Below are 22,797 nucleotides of genomic sequence, written 5' to 3'. Positions count from 1 at the left end.
AGGTCAGACAGTGGAGACAGCAGAGAACTACAAATATCTTGGGACTATTTTAGATAATAAGTTCAAATTTACCTGCCATTCAGAAAACCTACACGCAACAAAAGGGCCAGCAAATATTATTTTGTCGAAGGAGGCTCGCAAAGTTTCTGTGTTGACGTTTTTCCCTCCTCTGTTTGTTTGGAAATCTTAGTATTAGGTCAAAAATGCCCTTAGCAGAGTAATACATACTAGCAATAAGATCTGCTTATTAGGAGTTGAATAATGCTCACTTACAGAACTGTGTAAAAACCAAATCATTAGGAAAACTAAAGCAATTATTGCTGATACTTCTCATCCTTTACATGCCGAGTTCCAGTTTCTGCCTTCTGGCTGTGTCTTCTTGGCATAAATGGTAACGGGTACAACCACTATTTTGATCCTACAGCAATATCTCTTTTTAATCCAGGACAAGGCAGGGGGACTTGCACCTAATTTAGTGTTTGTAGCAACCGTCTGTCAATAATGATTTTTTTTTTTTTTTTTTTAGCTTTGATACTTTGTCTTTTAGTTTTTATACTTGCTGTAACATAAATTTTCCATTTGGGATACAAATAAATCTGAATCTGAATCAGATTTGTTTGGAGCAAATCTGGTGCCGATACCAAGCATGGTGTCATTTGCATTACACTTTGCCTAATCCAGCCTTACTGATCACCATTAAACCCAATATGCGTATTTACCCAGCAGTCTTTATTGAATATAGGCTAAGATTTCTCAAAAATATAAGCAAGAAAGATTTTTAAACTTCTATAATACTGTTCAGTGTGTGCAGACACCTGTTCAAACAATTATTTTAAAAAACACGTTTACAAGGAAAAACAGCATCAGGTCAACAAAGAGCTCAATTAAATGCTAGAAAAAAAAGACTAACATTAAATATTACATATCAGAGTCAACCAAAACCAAGATGAACCATTTATCACCAAATATATATATACAGTTTTACCAAAAATAACATATACACTGACCTATGAGTGGCTTGAAGAGCTTAACACCTACTCTCAAAACAAGAACTGAAAAAAAAAAACATTAAATGACAAAAATCATACAGGATGTGGAAAAGTAATGAAGCTGTACACTTGGCCGGGTATCATCGGGACTTCCACTGGACAAAAACCCACAACGCAGGAAGGAAACATCTGCTTCGCCTGAAGGCTGAAGATTTCTCCGCCTGCAGCAGAGCCGCCGAGTTCCTGCCGCACACTTTGGTTATTTGGCAAAATCGCCTCAGATCATGAAGGACTGAGTTTGTTTGTAGTGCTTGAGCTGTGGGGAGTGGAGAGGAAATACAATGAATCATTTCCTTTAATTAGCACGAGACCGCTGCTATCAGCAACTTATCAACTGCATTTAATGGCAGACCTGGAGCAACGCAAGCAAAACAAACCCTGGCCTGATAACAGCTGTTTTGATCACTTACGTTGCGGGTGGGAGGAGGCGGAGGAGGCGGGGGAGGGTTGTAGGACTTAGAGCTGAAGGACAAAGGGTGACATTTCAGAATGAGCTCAGAAGCAGGTAATGTAGCTTAAAAGTGAGTTAGACCAAACAGAGACACTCACTTTTTTGTCTTCCTGCGTTCTGTGTGAATAAAGAAAAAAAAAAAACACCATTAATACATGCAGTTTTGATCAGCACCTTAAATATTCCTTATTTGTTTACAGTGGAGTCTAAAGGTTTGTTTCAATCTGATTTCTTGAGAAAAGTATCTCATTAAAATGATGAATATTTAACATTGTGTCACAAAATTTAACATTCAATAAATACTAAATCCACCTTTCTGTGTTTTCCTGTGGATTTCATCCAGAGAATAACAACTGACAGTAACTGCACACTGAAAATAACAAGAAAAGCAAAGGAGAGACTCGTAAAGCCCAATAAACAATTAATTAATCAAATATTTAGAAGATGATTAGGTAATCCGAGAATCTAAAGCTGAAACCTTTGCTTCATTCTTTCTAATGCGTCTTTTTCTTTTCTGTTTTAGATTGTAAACATTTGCCTGGTTTCTGTCAAGTCAAAGAAATTAACTAATGCTTTCTGGGTTCGGAAAAAAATTCAAATAAAAAGACAAGAAATCTGTTGCTTTAAGATAATGATCGGCACATTACACAAGTTTGTAATGCTCAGCACTAATCGTGTCCCGGAGGTGTAATTAAGCATCTTTTTTAATCTCAATACAGTTTCAAGCTTGTGTTGCTCCAAGAAGATGTTGAGAAATTAAGAGCTGACAATCAGAAGACATGAAAATGGTTTTGAAATCTCACTGGTTGATTGGAAAAACTGTCAGATTTTATGTCTCGGTTGAACAGTGCATCTAAGAGGTCACAGAACTTCACTTTTTTCTTACTTATTTTTCAGCCTTATTCCAAATTGTATTAAATTAGTCTCTTTCCTCAAAAGCCTATGCACAAATACACCTTCATGCCATTAAAAACAGAAATCACATTTGCATATGTATTCACAGTCTGTTTGCTCAATATTTTTGCTGATCTGCCTTTAGCTTATCTTTTACAGCCTCTCTAGTCGTTTTGAACATGATGTCATGAGGATTAGATTGGCCCGTTCTTTGCAGTCCTTAGCTTCATTAGGTAGGAAAGGAGACGTTTTTCTATCAGATTCAAGTCTGGACTCTGGCTTGGACATTCACAGAGCGGTTCTGATTGGTCTGGTGATGAGCCGCATCTGGTTTTTTCCAAATGTGACGCCTGGCATTTACAGCAAAGAGCTCACTCGTTTGTTTTTTTTTGTTTTTGTTTTTTGTCTCATCAGACCAGAGAGTTTTGTTTCTCAGAGTCCTCCAGGTGCTTTTTGTTAAACTCCAAACGTGCTGCTATGCACCTTTTATTAAGGAGTGACTTTTGTCTGGCTACTCTACCATACAGGCCTGAATGGTGGGTTGTTGCAGAGATGGTTGTCCTTCTGGAAGGTTCTCCTCTCTCCACACAACGCTGGAGCTTTGACAAAGTCGCCATTGGGTTCTTGATCAGCTCCCTGACTAAAGCTCTTCTCCCCAAATTGTTCAGTTTAGACAGCCAGCTGGCCCTAGGATGGAGTCCACTGAACTCACTGGGACCTTCAAAGCTGCAGAAATGTTTCTGGATCATTTCCCAGATTTGTTACTCAGGACAATCCTGTTTCAGAGGCCTGCAGGGAATTCCTTTGATTTTATGCTTGGTATTTGACCTCTGACCTGCACTGTATGAGCTAAGCACACATTTCTAGATGTGTGTCTAGTCTTCTGCATGTTCTCGTGTCTGTAGAGCTTAATACGTAAACTCTGCTTAATTTGGACTGTCCCCCCATAGGGTTGCAGTAACATGTCAGCACTCACTCTTGCAGCAGCCTCTGCGGCGGCAGATACAGATGCAGATGCAGCAGAAAAGGATCAGCGCCACAAATCCTGACGCACCTGCTATCAACATGGTCATATTCCACGGATCTGCAGGGGCGGTGACACATGCATAGCGGTTTATTACTAATATATGACAGACGATTAGTTTTTGTTTTCCACAAAGACACCTACATTCAACAACTGTGAGCTGCTTGGCTACACAACTCTTTGGCGCCCCCACACTGTTGGAGGACTCACAGCGATACATCCCCGTGTCTTCTTTGGTCACGCTCTTGAACTTCTGCTCCACGCCGTCAGAGATAAAGCCACAAGACAAAAGGAAAGATCAGCAACTGTGACTCTGCACAAATTGGCACTGTGTTTGGACGCGCTCACCAATGTTCCCTTGTTTGTGTCGATGCTGTACGGAGCGTCTCCTGTGGCCGTCAGAGCCTTGTTGTCTTTGTACCAGCGGTAGGTGGCCGGAGGCACGCTGAGCTTGTCCTTACAGAGCAGATCCAGGCCGGTGCCGACAAACACCGAGCTCGGCACCTCGCATGACGGGACGTGAGGAGGCACTGAGGAAGGAAGGGAAACATTCCACGCCACTTAGAAACATGCTTGTTTGGTTTTTGCGCTTTTTGAGCAACGAAAATGTTTTTAAAAACATTTTCGTTGCTCAAACATTTTGATGAAACAGAGAATGGGTAAGGACGTACACTGTGCATGGCCGTTTGGGTATTAGAGTTTAATCCCATGAGTTAAGCAGGAAAACCTTCATATTGCAGGATGTTTTGGTTGTTGTTTGAATGTACAAACTACCTCTGATTTATACAGCACATACTTTTTATGGCAAAGAATGAGTCACAAGGACAGTGTGTATCCTGATAAAAGAGGAACTAAATCAATAATTTTCCTGGTCTTCTGTTCTCCAGGTATCCATGTGTCAAGATAGCCTTGTGTCTGGATCACAGTATCTCTCTTTTTAATCTTGGCAAAATGCCCAGATGCTTTTAATTATTTACACCGAGCCAGAAGGAAAAGAATTAAACAACATGTTAGTTTGGCAGAAAACGTAAATCTAATGTCAAAGGAAAAAACATGCTTTATAATAATGTACTTCTGGAAGTTTCCGCACTTTTCGCAGATAGAAATGATGGTAGGTAAAGTGTAGTGTGGTATTTTTAATTGTTTTTCATTTTAAAATGTTGTGATATTTAATTGTTATCTTCCAAATATGTACATCTGTACATTAGGGGATTGTTTTTAAAATATTTCAATAAATCTGTGTTCAATTTTAGAATACAGCTAAAATATTTATGAAGTTTCGTTCTTAATTTGACACTACTAAATATGTGCAAAGTACTATTTATCGGTCAGGAAAGTTTTACAATCTTTATTTTATAAAAATTGGAATGACACATTTTGATGAACAGTGGACAGATGGGCACTTAGTTTATAAATTTAATGGAAAATATTTTACCACATCATCAAAAAAAGGCAAATAAAATAGTTTAATACTGTAATACTTTTATATTACAAACCTATGAAGTTTCCCATTTCATTAGGTTTTTAAAAAACAATCTGCAGGGTTACGGTGGCAAAGAGCGAGTTGTAACTAAGAACGTGTTTGTCGGTGTTAAGTGTTAACATACCGAGCACATTGAGGGTCACAGTGGCCTCTCCGAGGTTAACGTGGTCTTCGCTGGCGGTTACCTCACAGCGATATTCCCCCGAGTCTTTCTGGGTGACGGAGTGTATCGTCAGCGTCGCTCCCTCTATCTTGGCCCGTCCTGCGTAGGACTCTGAGATGGTAAGCAGAGAAATTTAGTCTTGGGGTGGAAAACAGGAGGCAAATCTGGGAGAGCATGCATAAAAGTTGGCTTGATAGATTAATATGAGCCTTTAAGGTGTGCAACTCACTTGCAAATTTCTTGTCAAAATAAACAAAAGTCACTCCTTTTCCTTTCTTTTTCCACTCAATTCGAGGGTTCTGATCTTTTTCTGTCTTGAACTCGCAGGACAACATGGCGTCTTGAAGGGCAGAAAGAGAAATAAGTCAAGAATTTACTTTGCACCAAATGAGTAATAGATCGGTTGTGTTTTTAGCATGAAATAAAAAATATCCACATTGGACAGTTTTTGAGGTTTGAGGCCGATTTTAAGGTTATGCCACACTCATTCAGTTGGATCATTTTTGTTGGATCATTAAGAGGTGGACATGTTGCTGTGCTTCGGCTCATTCTGTCTTTTTTTCAGCCAGAGAACAAAATTTATGGTTGCATTACTTATGGGACGTTGTCCAGGTCAAACCAGAACAGGCCTACCAACTGCCACCACCATGGTTAACTGTGGTTTGATGTTTTTTTCTCTGAAATGTCCTGATCAGGACATTCTCAGTGTGACTTTGAAACACAGATGGAACGGGGTATGGAAGTATCAGATTAGACCAGCTGGAGCAAAGATCATGTACGTTCATTTTAAATGATGTGAAAACCTGTTTGAGAAAATGGAAAAGGAGATACTGACACACTGCCATTTTCAATACACTAGAACAGAGGTTCCCAAACTGTGGGACGCGCCCCGTAGGGGGGGCGCCGTGTCATTGCAGGGGGGGCGCGGGAAGCAGTCTGGATGAAAAAAACAAAACATAACATGAACACTGTATGCGCTGGATTTTTACCTTAGAATGGCCAACTCTCTGTTATTCCTATGTCATTTTGATAAAGTAGAGGCTTTCACACTTCCCATATCTGTGTCCTCTGTCACTTTTATCAGCAGTTAAAACTGGTATCTGTTATCTCCCAGAATTAAAAAATATATATTTGGATGCATGAATTTAATACCTTAGAAGCAATTTCTATTGATACCTAATAGCTTTAAGCTATTAGGTATCAATACCTAATACCTAGGTATTAGGTATTACCACATAAAATTGCCATTTTATGTGGCAATTAAAATGTAGTTTTCTAGCTGTTTGGTTGCTAAGCTTCTTAAAAACAACAATATACATAAACATGAACAGAGTTTGTGTGATGTCTTACCTGTGTGCTCATGGATCTCCACTTTGGGCTTACTGGTGCTTACTGTCACTGACAGACACATGTGACCTGGAACAGAAGTATAACACACTTATTTTAGTTCATTTAGGACAGATTCTTAGATGCTTTTAAAGAATACTACCTTCATAAATAACAATGGACATTTATCAATTTTTCAGTGAACCTGTATTCTTTAAGTTTTCATTCAAAGAGAAATAAAAGACGGATCTTAGCAACTTGTGCAGTTTAGTGCTGGGAATATATGTTGATTAATCTTGTGATAAGGTGAAGAAGCCGCATGGTTGTTGTCATCAAAGCCTGGTGTCACTGTGTCATATTACATGCACAAATTACTGTTTTCTACACACAAAAAATAGACAGCAAGATAAGAAAAAAAAAAAAAGAAAATCAAAATCCATCCAACATATTTTACTTGACCAAATTGACCTTTTCTCCAAAGTTTTGTAATTCTTTCAGGAGGAATACGTTCAAGACTTCACTCCTCCTTAAATAATCCATGGCTAAGACTAAAGCATACTTGTAATGCCATATTTGCTACATATTGACGTGAATACGTGTATATTATTTCCGGTTTTGTAAAGAAAACGTTCCCTTGCTGGAAATGTCCAAATCTCCACAAACTCTCCAGAAATAAACAAACAAAATAAAAAAATTCCAAGATATTAACAAAACACTTTAAAGTGCAAAAACATATTAAGACATATACAGATTTTTGATTAATTCAAAGCAAAAACTTTGTGAAAGCGACATGAAAGCACATTTAAAGTGACGCCTTCTCTGTTTCCAAACGTTCTAGAGCTGAACTGCGACCAGAAACTTAAGATCTAAGCCAAATATTATTTCTAAGTTGTAGGATTCAGACTGTAAGAAGCTTGTGAACAGAGGAGCAGACAGAAACAGAAGCATATAGAGTATGTGGTTAGGTTCTGGTGGTGCCAGGAGCGGTGCTGTTCAGGAATGTTGCTGATGAATCATCTCCTGACAAACTCCTGATAACCTTCTCCACTGATCTGTCTCTTCAACCAGCGCTCAAACCCAAACACACACACACGCACACACACGCACACACACACACACACACACACACACACACACACACACACTGAAGCCAAACACACTTAAATGTGCAATATTGAAAACCCAACAATGAGTGTGAAAAACATGCAGTGTTAAAATAGGCATGTATCCAGTTTCTATCTGAAATAATACAGCTTAAATCAGACTGGACATAAACTAAAGTCTTTTTAATTTGGTTTTGGTCTGGACCAATCTGAAACCTGAATATTCTTTGAGCTTACATATTTCATTGTAGCCCAGGTTGAATGTTTAGGGTAATTTTTCTGCTGGAGGGTGAACTTGAACCGCCGTTCCAAGACGTTTGGAGCCTCTAAAATATTTTCTACCTGTATTTACCTCCATCCACCATCATATTAACTCCGTCCAGCTTCCCTGCTGCTGGGAAACAAAAGCATCCCCACAGCATAATTCCTCCACCGCCGTCCTTCACCAAGGGGTTTGGTGTGTTCAGGATAACCAAACAGACTCATTTTCATCCAGGCCTTAAAGTTTATTTCTTGACCCATTTACCTTCAGAAATCATGAGTTGCTATGATTTTCTTCCAACAGCAGATTTCAGTTTCTGAAGTGCACTGCTAATTGTCTGTTAGCTGTCAAAAGATTTTCCCACCTGAAAATCTCTGCATCTCCACCAGAGTCACCAAGAGTTACCACTGGATTGTTTTTAGGTGCATCAGATTAAAGGAGGTAAAAACAAAGGCATGCCACACTTTTCAGTTTTTTTTAATTCCCTCTTCCTTCAGCTTCACGATTATGTTCCACTTTGTGCTGGTTTATATAAAATCCCAATAAAATACTCCAGTTTGTGGTTTCAATAAAAAAACGTGAAAAAGATCCGATATGACACAAAACTAGACAGACAGTTTTTCAAAGAACTGCATGTAGTTTTGATTTCTGCTAGAGATGCATGTGTCATCAAATGTTCGAAGATGGCATTTAGTCAGTGTGTGTGTGTGTGTGCGTGTGTGTGCGTGCGTGCGTGCGTGCGTGCGTGCGTGTGCGTGTGCGTGTGTGAGTGTTGGGACCACATGCATGTGCTCTTCTTGCACACAAAGACAGCCTGTAAAACTGTAACCTTACCCACCTCAGCTGACACGCCACACACAGAGGCATGTACATTTGTAAGGATCTGATTGAAGCCCGACCTCCGATGCTGTAAGTTTTACCTTCACCCTTAACTTCTGTTTGTTTGTTTTTTTTTTTTTTTTTTCTGGATGTTTGCCAACCATGCCAGCCAACAAATGCATTTTTAAATGTCGTCCTATCAGGAAAAGGAAACCAAACTTGGAACATGTTCGATTGGGCATTCGTTTTTTGTTGTTTTGCTCTGTTTTTTTAAAAACGTGAAAATAGCCAAAGCAAACGTGTTATAACTCAGTCTGAGAGAAAAACACATCAATCTTCTAATCTTTGTAAGAACATCAGCTCCGCACAAGTAAATCTGAGGAAGATGAAAACACCAAAACTCCCATTGTTGGCATAAAGCCTGTTGTTTAAAATTCCTACAACAACATCAAATGCATGTTTTTAACAGATAGCAAGCAGTTATTCTCATCCCAGACCAATTAGCTAGAGGGTCACATGGAGGCCATCTTTCACAACTCAAGCGACAGGACCTGAAACTCCTCTGCAGCTCTGTGTGATCCGTTTCATCAGCCTGTGGATCTCGGGTTCAAACAGCATCAGAGCCTTGCTCAGTGTAAACATGAAGCTCAGCCACTCCCTTCACAATCTCTGCCCCTGAACACCAAAATGCCCTCCTCCCTCTGCATGAGGGGTCTGCAAAAGCTCAGTCACACACATTATAAATCAGTGGAGAGAAGCCCGGAAACAAATGGAATGCAGTAATTATCAGCTTAAACTCTTTGTCTGGGAACAAGTTTAATTAAAATGTCTATTTTATCAGGTCGTGGCCAAGAAAGCGAATCTTTGTGTGAGAACAAACATAGAAATGTAGGAAGTGTTTGCACAGTTGAAATTGCAGCAAGAATAGCTTCCTTTTATCAAATGTATCGTTTGTCTGTTTTACTTGATTAATTTATATTTACCCCCAAGTCTCAAAACAATATATATATATATATATATATATATATATATATATATATAAACAGCAATATATGAATGTCCAATATTAAAAAATGAAACTTTTCAAATCCTGCGCAGACAGGATAACCTCAAACTACTCTCATTAGTTTCAAAATGTGAGGACTGTCCGCAAGTTTTTCCTACCCAGAGTCACTTACTGTGTGCAGCGATGATGATGAGCAGCAGCAGCGGCAGCATCTTGGTGGTGTTTTATGGTCCGTCGTGGTTCTGGAGTTTAGCTCTGAGCGGATTTGCTGAGTCTGGATGAGATAAAGTTTAACTGCTAACTCTCTACAGCCTCTTCTTCAAGTTTCATCTGCAGCAGGGGCTGTGGGCGCTCATGTGTGCTGGACAACTGACAGGGTGCGAGGGAGGGAGACAGGGGTTTACACTGTACACTCACACACACACACACGCACACGCACACACACACACAGGAAACATGAGCAGGACAAGAGTTTGTGTTTTGACCTGTGCCAACCATTAGGCCACTGAATACAATGACGTGTCAGATCTTTGTTCAAGAGTTTTCTGTTATTAAAATTTCTGCTCTAGGCTTTGCAAAAGCGTGAGGAAAATCTACATTTATATCGAAGAAATCTACAATATATTGTATATAAGCATACAGTGTAAATTTGAAGGCCATTTAACTAGTGATGAACAATGCAAAGGACAGGGGCGGCTTTTAATCTGCAGACAAAACCACACAAAATATTGCCAAAGTTGAATATGCATAATATTAAAAATATTTCATAAAGTCAAAAACAAGGATGTCCTTTGTTGGCCAATATTGTGAGGATTTGGGTTTTTTGTGTTTATTTTTGCTTCTGCTCCTTGTGAGTCTCTGTGTTGTCCTGTCAGCCCTTGATTGTTCCCAGGTGTGTATTTAAGTCCACCTGTTGTCTCTGTCTCTTGTCGGGTTCTCGTCTACTGTCGTCTTATGTCGTCTGTGTCAGTGTCAATCTGTCAGTCGTCACAGTAGAACTGGCTAAGTCCTGTGTCAGCGTCAGCTCTCGTTTTTCAGTCCTCTATCAGTTGCTACCGGTAATTAGTTGTGTGCTATTCTCTCTGCCGTGCCGCCTGCATTGGACTGTTTGAGCCTTATTCATTAAATTCATCATTTTCTTCTACAACCTGGGTCCTTGGCGTACATGCTCACTGCACCCCCAACCACACATCATGACAAATGTGTTTTTCAAACATGTTTGGATAAATGGATATTTTATATCACATCAGTTTAAGCAATACTTTGAAATTCACATAATGTAATGCAATAAAAGAAAAGAACAGGTAAAAAACATTTCTGTAAAATCACTTTTTTTTATTTTGTTTTGACAGAAACACCTTTATTCCCCTTAAATCAAACACCTGATTACTAAATGCATGACTGGAACATCATCGCTCAGCATTTTTTTTTTATTATTATTTATTTAAAGCTGCAACATTTAGCTTGGTTTGTTCCTGCCTGCAGATGAGTGTTTCTCTGAAACTACAAGAATTTACAGGTTTTCTTTCTTCAAATTGCTTTTGAAAATTGGCCTTGGTTTTTCATAACATTTCACAAAATATCACAGCACCTAAGAAAAGTGCTGTGATATTTGTGAGAGTTTTAAACATCAAAAACATAAGAGAGCAACAACAAAAACAAATATGAAGAAAAACATGCGATCCCGCCATAACCCACCTTCCTCCCGCTGCCATGGCTCAACCCTACACCAAAAGCACTCACTTTAGTGTCTTAAATCTGGAAAGAAATTTTTTTTAAAAGAATTACTTTTGGAAAAAAGTCTCAGTGTGCACTTAATTTTCTCTAACTTCACAAAAACATTCTAGGACTTCCACTCCAGGAAAAGCTGAAGTTTGGCCACCAGAGACAGGAGAGTAACAACTTCCCTGTGGGTGAAATTTATTTGGTTCGAGCTCCCAGAGATGGTAATCGACGGACCAGGCTCTGGACATAGTCCCATCACACAAGACATTACCTTTCGCCAGTCCAAAAATTGGACTTAATGACTTAAACGGCATTCTGAGCGTATTCAATGTCCTCTTTTTATTTTTAAATTTTAGACAACCTACATTTGTAATGATGAACCCCTTGCACTGCCTTAAGCTGACTAAGTGAGAGGTGAGCACAGGAGGAGATTTTACAAGTCTTACCTAAATTCGTGATTCATCATGAAGGTTGTGGTTTAGCTCACACTCCCACACACACCTGATTTTGGAATTTGAGTCATCATTGAAGCCCATGACGCCATTGTGAATCTGTGAAATGCCTCCTTTATGCTGCACATCAAATGTGAGCACAGCTTCCCACGGCTGGCGAGGTGGAACAGAAGACGCGTATGGAAACCCTTCAGTAAATCTCTGCAATTTCTCACAAAACCACAATTTTCGTGTCAAAACGTCCAACACGTTCGTCATACGGTGTGATTCTGTTTGATCCAGTTAAACATTCATGTAGCATTCACACAAAGAAACTGGAAGAAAAGAAAAATCACCAACATTACGTGACACTGAATGCTCAGACCAGTGGATTTATTTATTTCTCGTTTTTTTGTAATTGCATGATTACATGATGGGCCCGACTGTCTAAGCAAATGTTTCCTCTGACAGCAGAAAACCAGTCGGCATGTTGGTACGTTGTTATGGATTATAATCTTAGCTTGGTGAGGGTGTTTGTAGAAATTTTAATAAAAGTGGCAAATGACGCCTTGAGAAATGTAGTTTTTCCTCAGATTTGTGAGTTTAGTATCCAGCTATTAAACATAAACAAATAAGGTGAAAATGTTTTTGTTTTTCATTGACAATATTAAGCTAAAAGTTCATGCAAGTCTATATAAGTATGAGGAGTTTTCTGTCTAATAACAAGGATCTACTCTAATATATTGAGAAAAATCATAATGCAGGTCACTATAAGTATGAGACAAAGTGACCCTTTGAGGTTGATTAGGTTTCTGTAACTTTTAAAGTTAGTCTTATTAACTTTGACAACATTTTCTGCCTCAAGTCAACAACTTCAGCTGAAACCATCTCCAGTCCTTACTCTGAAATCCACATTGCTCCACTCTCCATGTTCCAGCAGCAGGACATGCTCAGGCAGTTTACTTTCACTTGCATCTTTATTGATTTCCATCTTGCTAACCAGGCCCCGCGCTTGAAACCGACACGCTCCATGCGGGACATGTTGCTGGGGGAGTTTGTGCGACAAATTCTGCAAGCCGACAGCCCCGTTTTGAGAAACAACAAATGTTATCACATTTTGTTTTGATTATCCTAAAGCACACAGAGAGCAGCCCCCTCCAACTAAGCGAGCAGGGATGTCACAGAAGGTCTCCTCCATGTGTCGAGTGTCGGATGAGGTGCGGAGATGAGACAGCTGCCGTTGAGCCTCCGCGTCCTTGGCTATAAGGTTTCTAACCAGCAGCAGTCGCACAACAGCACATTGTTGCTCGTGTGCACACATGCTTACACTTGTGGCCACATGCACGCTCAGAGACACACGGTATAAGCCCCACACGCCGACACGTGTGCGAAGGCGCACACAAGAGAGGGACAGTGAAACGCTGTCAGCTAAAATCTCAGCTGCAGCACCTGTTCACAATCAGCAGTCCCAGCTGTTCGGCTCTGAGCAGGACGCGCTGATGTCATGTAACACACAGTGTGACACACTGACACAGACACATGTGTGCCACACTGCTCCCTGTCCGCCGCTCACTTGACATGTTTGGCATAAATGAACTGTCTTGAGGTAGAGCTGCTCGTAGTATGAAATGTCTAAGAGTTGAGTTTAAACCAGCAGTGCGACTTCAGTCGTCGCTTCGACAGCCGCCTTCATTAAACTTTGCTGAAACGAAACGCTCTGGAGCCCAAATTATAGTTGTTGGGTTTTTTTTCCAACATAACTTTAAACTCTGTCTTAAAAACAAAATTTTGACTCAATTTAATTGTCTTTATCTCTAAAAAAAAAACATAATTTACTACTTACTTTAACTATATTACAGATTTCGATGGTTTTTGCCAAAGTAATCTTGCATAAATGAAAATAAATTGGATGTAATAGTAACATGTTTCCTTGCAGAGAATTTGTGAGCAAGCATATTTGTAAGATTTCTTTTAAATCTTTATCACACACCTGCATGTGGTGCTAACAGTTATTTTTGGTAAAGAGGTTGAAATGTAAGCCTTAAAAAGCAAAGGTTTAAGTTGTGTCAGAACTTTTTGATTTACTGGACTAAGTGGGCTTTGTTGAAATTTCTGTGCTGTCTAATAATGTTTCCAGGACCTTTAGAAGTGAAACAAGCCCACAGCATCACGCATCCTCCACCATACTTAACAGTAATAATTCAGCTTACTCATCCTTTATTTTATACCAGATCTACCTGGAATGTTTGTTGTTATTTATGTTATTTGATGACCCCAAAACACCTTACTATCCGCCTCACAGTGCATGACAAGATTAATTTGGGTCCTCATCCATCCTCAATGTAGACATTAACCTAAGTTGCATCCTATTTATGCCCACGAGAAACTAAAAACGAACAGTTCAACGTTAGAAACTTTTAACCAGCAGCGTTCACATACTCCTGGCCGGTTATCTCTACGGGATTTGTGGCAACAAAAACACAAGGAATAAAGATAGTCAGGCCACGAGACAGGTAGTTAATTATTATTTTTTATTTGAAGGTCAGAGTCCAGCTTCAGATTACCAGTAAACCGATTTGCTTCCTTGGAAGTTATGATCAAAATTACCGTAGTTGTCCTTTTTAAAAATCACTATTTTCATACAAATTTCTAAAAGAATATTCTGAATTTTATGTCAAAATCTTTCCAATTCTTGCACAAGACTCATTTTTTTTCTGCAGTCTTTATAAACAACTAGCGTTTTAATGCTAATGTTTAAAAGCTCCAAATACTCCGAGTTTGTGTTATCAATCAGTTTGTGCATGCAGGAGTTTTTGTCTTTATTCAGAAAGTGTAAACTTTCTCCCCTAGTAACTCTGTCTGAACCAATGCCAAGAGGAAGCAAAAACTGGAAAAATATGTGGCCCTTTGACAAAATCAGGTCAGGGTTATAAGGTTTATGATTTACACGGAGAAATAAAAAATAGGAGGCAGGATAAGGGCTGTTTAAAAAGATCGGAAGAACAGAATCAAGTTATTGTTCAAGTCAGAGAGCAGAGAGACGACATTTGAAACGGTCTCAACCTGGAATACTGAAGCACATTTTAGAAATCAAAGATGAAGACGCTGGTGCTGCTCTTCGTGAGCGTTACAGGTACGAGAGTTTTAATTTTCAGAGGAGAGGAACGGATTCAATCCTTTCCTGTCTGTCTGGGCTGTTTACTCACGAGTTTTTCTTACTACACTTTTCTAGTCGGCGGAGTTTTGAGCTGTTTTTCGGTAAAGTCTTCTGTCAGAAACGTACTGACAGTGTAATGTTAGTTTAGTTATTCAACAGTGAAAGGTACAGAGGCTGTACTGCTTCGATAGCATCTATAAAAGGAATGGGTCATTTTCCAGACACCTTCCCTCACCGATGAAGGGTCAGAGTTTCATTTTATTGCAGTGACTCCAAAAGTTTCTCTCCGATCAAGCATGTTCAAAACCGATTTAATATCAACGCCAAAAGGATGGCAGTGCTTCTAAAACATGTTTTCATGCCTCTTAACTTTATTTTTGATTATTTCACACTACAACCACAAACTACAATCTATTTTGTTGGGATTTTATGAGAAAGCTATAAACCCTTACAGTCTTACGTCACTTACTGAAAGAGTCTCTTTGAAAGCAATTTGTTGCAATAGGCTTTAGTTTAGAGGAAAAGGGTGAAAATGGTAAGCATATCTTTTCTCCACCTCCCAATGGTGAATTATTTTCTGCTGGCTTTTCATCCAAAATCCACCAAAAAAAATGTACTGAGGTTTTCAAACATAAATGATATTCTGACATCTTACAGCCCTTTTATCAACGGTCATTTATTCTGTTAATAACTTCTGCTTTTTTTCTTTTTTCTTTTTTTTTTTTTTCTTCCAATATTTTCACAATTTTTGTTTAAAGTGGCTCTGGGGATGCCAGCAGTTCCACAAGATCCAGTTCCAGAAGAGAAAAGCCAGCCGCCGTTGGCCGGGGACTTGGTACCCGTCCAGGGTCATGTGGTGGTGGAGCATCCTGCCCCGCAGGTTTTACCTGACCCCAAAGAGCAGCAGGAGAAAACGGCTCCGGCAGAACAGAAAGAGAAAGAGGCTCAACCTGAGACCAAGCTGGAAGAGCTGCAGGTGGAGGAAGAGTTGGAACCAGAACAAGAACCAGCAGCACCAGAGGGAGAGGCAGAGCCTGTAGAGGGTCCCGACGTTCAGGTGGCGTCTGAAGTTAATGTTGAAGTTGAAGGACAACCTCAATATGAACTGGAGGAAGAAGAGGAAGAAGAAATCGGCCCTGGTTTTAAGGTGCGATCAGCGCCCAGGGTAGACGCTGGAGCTCACATGGAGCTGGAACCAGAAGAGACACCTGAGTTAAACGAAGCTCCAGAGACATTTCAGGCACAAGCGGATGGAGGAATTGGTCCGGAGATGGGAGTTGAAGAGAGGCACATAGACATGGAGGGGAAACCCCTGGCTGTGATGGAGTTGGAGCCGCTGGACGATGCCGACATGCCTGCAGAGGAAGCTAGCGAGATGTCAGAAGAAGAAATGGCTTACAGAGAGGCTTTTCAGGAACAGGATCCTGCTCCTGCTGCTGCTGAACCCTTTCCAGAGGAGGAGGAAGAAGAGGAGGAGGACAAGGTAGACGGAGAGGAAGATTTGAAGCAGAAATATGAAAATAATGTTCCAGATGAGCAAGAAATCATGGAGCTGGAGCCTGAGTTAACGGGAGAGCAAAATCCAGAAGACGCACCAGATGCTGCGGTTCTGGTTGAGGAACCAGCGGAACCAGCGGACCCAGCGCCGCAGCAGGCGATGCCTCTGTCAGAAAACTATTTCCCAGAGGAAGAGGCAGGAATGGAGATGTATGCGAGGGATGGAGCGCCAGAGCAATTCCCAGAGGAGCAGGGAATGGGAGATGAAGGTCTTCCAATGATGATGGGAGATGATTCACAAAGGCAAGGTGAGTGGAGATAAAACATTATTCATTTAAACAGCACACTGGCACTGATGAGTTTTATTTAAGATTTCAACTATTGTGTATGTTTAAGAGCTTAATTCAGTTATTATAGACGAGTTTGCATAAAGGAATTTATTTTTTGTTCCTTTTTATTTAAATATAAAACAGAATAGCTTCCCAGATAAATAAAAAATTAGATATGTGTATTGTAGTTAGGATTTTAGGCAAGCCTGGATAATTTCGTTTGCAGTTTCATATAGAATAGAATAGAATAGAATAACATCTGTACAAGAGCAATGAAAAACAGTTTACTGTATCAGCTTTCTGTATAGCAGCACATATTATTTTAAAAGAAAGGTGCACAAGCTTATATTTTCACATGGCAGACTATCAGATCTTAGATTTTAAGACAGGGCATAGAAACCCACAGAAATTAATGTAAATGAAATGTTTAAATTTTTTTAATTATCCTGCAATTAAGGAAATCTTGCATTTTTCTTTTTTGCCACAGGGGAGCGCTATTGTACAGGTATGATCGTTGATGGGAAGTGTTACCAGTTCTTCAAAGAACCACTCAATTACGAAGATGCCGAGGTATTATTAACACATAATTTCTTCCCGTTGAAATTATTTATGCTTCAAAATTTCTTTACAAAATTAAGACGATCCCACACAACATTCCTCTGTCTGTTTATTTTTCCTCGTAGTTCTTTTGCCAAGAACAATTTCCAGGAGGCCACTTAGGCGCCATCACGACCCAACAAGTCCACCAAGAGCTGATGAGTCTCATACAGCAGAGCGGAGGATACACACGTACCTGGGTTGGAGGACGACGACTAGATGTGTGTATTCCTCAGTCAGGAAATAACTTCATGTCTTGTCTTGCAATAATTACAGCTGCAGAACCTGCACAAGACTAAATGAGGCCCTGAGAGAGTTTTACTTAGAGGCTCGTTTTCAGTGAAGCCTGTCAGCCACCAAACATCCTGTTACATTGTCCATGCTTGAGTTTTTGTGCTTTTTCTATTATTTTTTTGCATTCTGTATTATTCCAACTTCTCTTAAGTAAAATATTGCGTGACAGAATGTCTTGACAATCACATTGCTCTTCAAAAATATTCATTACGTGAAATTTAAGGTTAAAAACATTCATTTTTGCCAACATTTCATTTGGCTTCTTTTTATATTTTCATTTTATTTATATAAATTCAATGCATTGTCAGATATGCTGTTGTTGGTACATATTGCCTTGCATTAAAGAGATTCTGGGTTCAAATCCAGCGTCTAAACACAATACAGCAGCAGAAATGAATTCATCATAGGTTTAAATTATTACTTTGCTAATGTTCAGTCTAAGGTTTTCTTCCGTATTCAAACTGTCCGCGCATTTGTCAACATGTCCTGAGATAACTTAGCTTAACTTTAACGGGAGGCCTTAATTTTTGGACCGGTTCTGCATCGTTCGAACGGTTCATTGTTCGAGTGGAGGAGCGACGGGTTCTCATGTGGATTTTGCTGCGTTGCAGAGACGCTTCATCTGGTTGGACGGATCCCGCTGGAGCTACCAGGACTGGCTCCCAGGCGAGCCAAACCACACAGCCGGAGTGGAGAACTGCGTGGAAATTCTGGGTAAGAGATGACCTGCTGGTCAGATTTGAGATTTTTATTGAGGTTGGAAATATTTTTTATTTTTATTTTAAATATTAAGAAGAAGAAAGAAAGAAAAGTTTTTAGGAACATGTTGAAATCTAAATTGAAACTGAACACAGAAATTCATATTGAATTTAATTAAAATCTTAAAGAAAAAGTTGCTTGATAGGGACATCTGAGATAAAGGAGCAATGTGTATATGTAACTTTAAAACTGTGAAAGCGTTGAGAAGTAAGGTGGCAAGTTTTAGCTTAAGACCAAATGATTCACTTTTGAAAAAGTTTAGCCTCAATGGAGAGTTAAACTGAAACACAACTTAATTACAAGTTGTTTCCAACTAATATTGGATATATTCACTATGCTGAAAAACGTTGTGATAAGGTTTCTCATATTTTAGCTTGTTTGGTGTAAAGCCTTATGAGGAGTTTATTGAAAACGCTTCACACTGACATATCTCCATAACCCATTTGCATCCTGCTCTGCCTCCTGTCCTGAACAGTCCTCTCCATGTCCAGCGTAATTCACAGGGAGGATGTGACCTCCTGCTGTGACGCAACAGCAGCTGTAAAAAAAATAAAAATAAGACTCCCTTCATGTCTGAAAAGCAGCTTGATTTCTACTCAGAAATGCAGGGCAAAAACCTTAAGTCCATAGCAGGTAATATAAAGATGTTAGTGGTGTTTAAAATTACTGTTTAATTTATAAAATCAAACCACTTCTAACTTTAGCCAAGTAGCTATGAGGCGGAGCGGCTAAACAGTGAGTTTAGCGTAAAGAAAACAAAGGAAGTGACATTCCCCTGTGGGTTATTGTCACAAGCTTGGCTGCTTCTTTAAGCAAACATATACACTGCTCAAAAAAATAAAGGGAACACTCAATTAACACATCCTAGATCTGAATGAATGAAATATTCTCATTGAATACTTTGTTCTGTACAAAGTTGAATGTGCTGACAACAAAATCACACAAAAATCATCAATGGAAATCAAATTTATTAACCAATGGAGGCCTGGATTTGGAGCCACACACAAAATTAAAGTGAAATGTTCCCTTTATTTTTTTGAGCAGAATATTTTATTGATTTCTCACATATCCATGTGGGTGACAGCAGACGTGTGGACAGGATGAGAGCTAAAAACAGCGACATGAACAGATTTTCCCTCAGGTTGCCCTCCAAACATAGAAAGGTGAACTGTGTTTGATCGATTCTGCAAACTTACTTTATTGGATATAAGTTCCATAATTCAACACTGAATTTCAATCTCCATGTTGGATGAAGTTTAATTGGCTAATGTTGGCCACTAATGTCTACAAAACTAGTTATTTGCTTTAAGGAACAATAAATTGTTTAGATTTTTATATCTGGTCAAGTTGGTCTGTGTATTTATTTCAATTAATAAGTGAAATGATGGTTAACTGTCTTATTTACTCAAGTTAAAATATGATATTAAAATTTGCTTGACAGAGTGAAATACTTAAAATGTGACAAAAAAAAGCAAAAACAGAAGAAATGTGTATGGAGGCAAATTATTGTCAAGAAATAGTACATAATGGTTTATATTTTTTTATCTAAATATTAAAAGTTGCAGTAAAGGAAAGCTTAAATGTCTCACTTTTTACTCATGATTTGATTTTTGTCTGCTTTTGTTTCTTCAGGAAATGGAAAGTTTAATGACTTCACATGTTGGGAAGCTCAAGCTTTCGTCTGCTCCTACCCTGCTTTGTAAATTCAGAGGAAGAACAAACAAGCTACTTTATTTTTTTACCTGAATGTATGCTTAATTCAGAGTTTTATCCATTGCTTTGTGTCTGTATTTGTCAATTAGGAACAGACTTTTTGTACTAAACAATTAGTCTAAAAAGAAAAACAGATAAGTCAATATTTCAGTCAAAACCTTCTATGTTTTTGGTTTTTAGCTTCTGTCAATTGGGATTAGTTTGTAAACTGACAAACGATGTTGGGTTTGTTTTTATAAAATGGGTGAAGCACATTTAAAATGCTCCAATCATATTTCAGCAACGTTTGATTTAATGGTGTCAGCTGGTTGGGGTAAAAACTCGAATTATTTCTCCATGTATTTGTTTTTTGTTTTTTTTTTAAAAAAAGCCTTTTGATAAAGAACAACTTCTTAACAGTGATTATATTGTTGTGAATACCAGCATAAGGTAGCATGTAATTACACTGTTATTGCATGTTTATAAGTGCATGTAAAGACCACTGTATGTCATGTAAAGACCACCGTATGTTCAAGCTTTAAATACGGTTCAAAAAAACTATTATATTTGCTGTCAGAATAACATGAGATGCAATAAAAAAAAACAATTAACAAGGATTTTTTTCTCAATCTGTATAAATTAACGCATAATTTAATATTTATATAACCATGTTATTATGAGTGCGGTTTAGGGGAGTGAAGGTGATTTAATTACAACCTTCAGTTGTTAATCTCGTCATGAGTTACATTTATAAAATAAACTTTAAGGGTTTTCCATTAGTTTGCAGCTGTTTCTGATATCCTCAATTAGTTAAAACTATACATTGCCTATTAGGAAAGAGAGATGACAAATTTTAAATGTATGTCAAATGCAGTGAATTTAATAAATGACGTATTTGATGTAACTGCCAAGCAAAACACTAATAGTCCGTTTAACTCATTTAGACCAGTAGACCAGGTTAGGCCAGGTCTACTAGACGGTAGACCAGGTTCTGTTTGTTATAAACAGCCAGCTTAAAACTACGAGCGTTTGCAAACCTGATCACAAGCCGATCACACTCTTCTGCTAATAAAGCGTCTTTGTGCATTGAATATAAATCCTCGCCCTCCTTTTAAAATTACTGCGGATTAACACCCATTTACTGATATATTTACACTCCCCGGCTGCAAATAGAGCTACTATAAGCCCGCTGTGACTTACATGCTGCTGTGTGACTCATTTTCCACTGACCCATACATAATATTTTCCTGACCTTTGCACACAGAGATGAGGATTACAAACTCTAAGGTCTTTATCCTGCTGTTATATTTGCTGACTGCTCCACCTATGAATGCATGAATTATCACCACACATACGCACACACATGCACACACACACACACACACGTTCTCACCACCATTCCTAATATTCAGATGACAGGGACTTTTGTCAACTATTGTTCAAAATGCCACATGGGTTCTCTCAGGCTTTCCGCTGTTCTCCTACCAGGAAAAGTTATGGCTGCAGGAATTAAGAGATCATGGATAAATGTGCATGTGAGCTCTGCTTACTCAGAGGAATAGCCCTTATAGCCTTAGTGTGCAGTAAGTATTTAAATAGCTCAGATTAATTTATGGACTCTATACATCATCGGAAAGGATTGTTTTTGTTGTTGTGAGTCAGGGAAATACACTGAATTTCACAGCAGAGATTATAAAGCGCAGAACAGAGAGCCATGTATTCCTCCTGTTGGGATCACGCCGCTCTGCGGGGATGGAAATCCCCCCCCCCCCATAATACCTTCACTGATCGTTAGTGTTGCTGTTTAGATGAAAGTGACTCACTGTTTGTGCTCACCATCTGTCAGTTCAAGCCATTTTCCAGCTTCATGCAGCACCGCCACCTGTTTGCCGGCTCCACTCTGTGTGTTTGTGAGCTCAATTCACCAAAGCTGTGAATCCTCCCACCTAACCCTGGACAGCCTGGCTTACAGCGCCGTCACCGAGTCCGTTCTCAGTCAGCAGGCTGGACTCTGCTGCTGGCAACATCACACCCAAAACAAGATTTAGGGAATTGTCTTTTAGTGTGTTTTAATGTACCAACACTTAACTCTTATATGTAATTGTAGCGTTAACTATTGGTCTGACAGCACTCGAGTATACCAGTATTTTCTTTCTGGTATTTCTTGACTAATAACTGTCAACATTTATTTCTATTGGTTGAAGGACACCTGAACTTGTCTTTACCATTTTGAAGAGAAGGGAAATGGATCTCAGAGGAAACGTCCCTTGTGTTTTATGTACAGTGTGTCTCTGCGCCAGAAAATTTCTTTATAATATCTGCGAAACCTCCTCTTGCAGAAGCCCATTTATCACCCAGTTATTTCATTTAGGCCTGTGGCAGCAGGGAAACGCTTAAAACATGCAGGACCGGGTTGACAGAATTGACAAGCACCGTCCCAGACTTTCTGATAAGCCATAAAAAGTTCAGTGTAAAAATGAGAAATGCTTTAGTTGCAATCAGTGGTAGAGAAATGATTAGAGATACTGATAAGCATGGTAAAAAAACAATTTCTGAATGTGGGATTTGTTTAGAAAAAAAAAATACATCTTTCTTTAATAGCGTCACAGCACAGTATGGAGGATGAAAGGCCTCTTTGCCATCACCCTAATCGTTTTTTTCTCACCACAGATTATAACAGTCAACTCAGGACTCCAGTTGGGCCACTCCAAATATATATATATATATATATATATA

At 39.1% G+C, this 22,797-nt stretch overlaps 2 protein-coding genes across 2 annotated transcripts; one reads left to right on the top strand and one right to left on the bottom strand.

Moving 5' to 3' along the window:
* Positions 1–708: 708 nt before the first annotated feature.
* jam2b (junctional adhesion molecule 2b) lies at positions 709–9,959 on the bottom strand. The gene is made up of 10 exons (XM_007555440.2): positions 9,753–9,959; positions 6,415–6,480; positions 5,294–5,404; positions 5,026–5,175; positions 3,767–3,948; positions 3,563–3,671; positions 3,371–3,478; positions 1,599–1,617; positions 1,460–1,511; positions 709–1,305 (listed from the first exon to the last, which is right to left on the bottom strand). The coding sequence occupies exons 1-10, from the start codon at positions 9,790–9,792 to the stop codon at positions 1,267–1,269; spliced, it is 876 nt and encodes a 291-aa protein (XP_007555502.1). The 5' UTR covers positions 9,793–9,959; the 3' UTR covers positions 709–1,266.
* Positions 9,960–14,776: 4,817 nt separating this feature from the next.
* Positions 14,777–20,263, top strand: LOC103140334 (brevican core protein-like). The gene is made up of 6 exons (XM_007555439.2): positions 14,777–14,869; positions 15,652–16,698; positions 17,207–17,289; positions 17,403–17,537; positions 18,222–18,324; positions 20,002–20,263. The coding sequence occupies exons 1-6, from the start codon at positions 14,833–14,835 to the stop codon at positions 20,070–20,072; spliced, it is 1,476 nt and encodes a 491-aa protein (XP_007555501.2). The 5' UTR covers positions 14,777–14,832; the 3' UTR covers positions 20,073–20,263.
* The last annotated feature ends 2,534 nt before the right edge of the window (positions 20,264–22,797 follow it).

Source organism: Poecilia formosa, unplaced genomic scaffold (assembly GCF_000485575.1).
Source record: "Poecilia formosa unplaced genomic scaffold, Poecilia_formosa-5.1.2 Scaffold70, whole genome shotgun sequence".
Lineage (NCBI taxonomy): Eukaryota > Metazoa > Chordata > Actinopteri > Cyprinodontiformes > Poeciliidae > Poecilia > Poecilia formosa.
The sequence above is the reverse complement of the archived record's forward strand: the minus strand, read 5'-3'. Positions and strand labels throughout refer to the sequence as shown.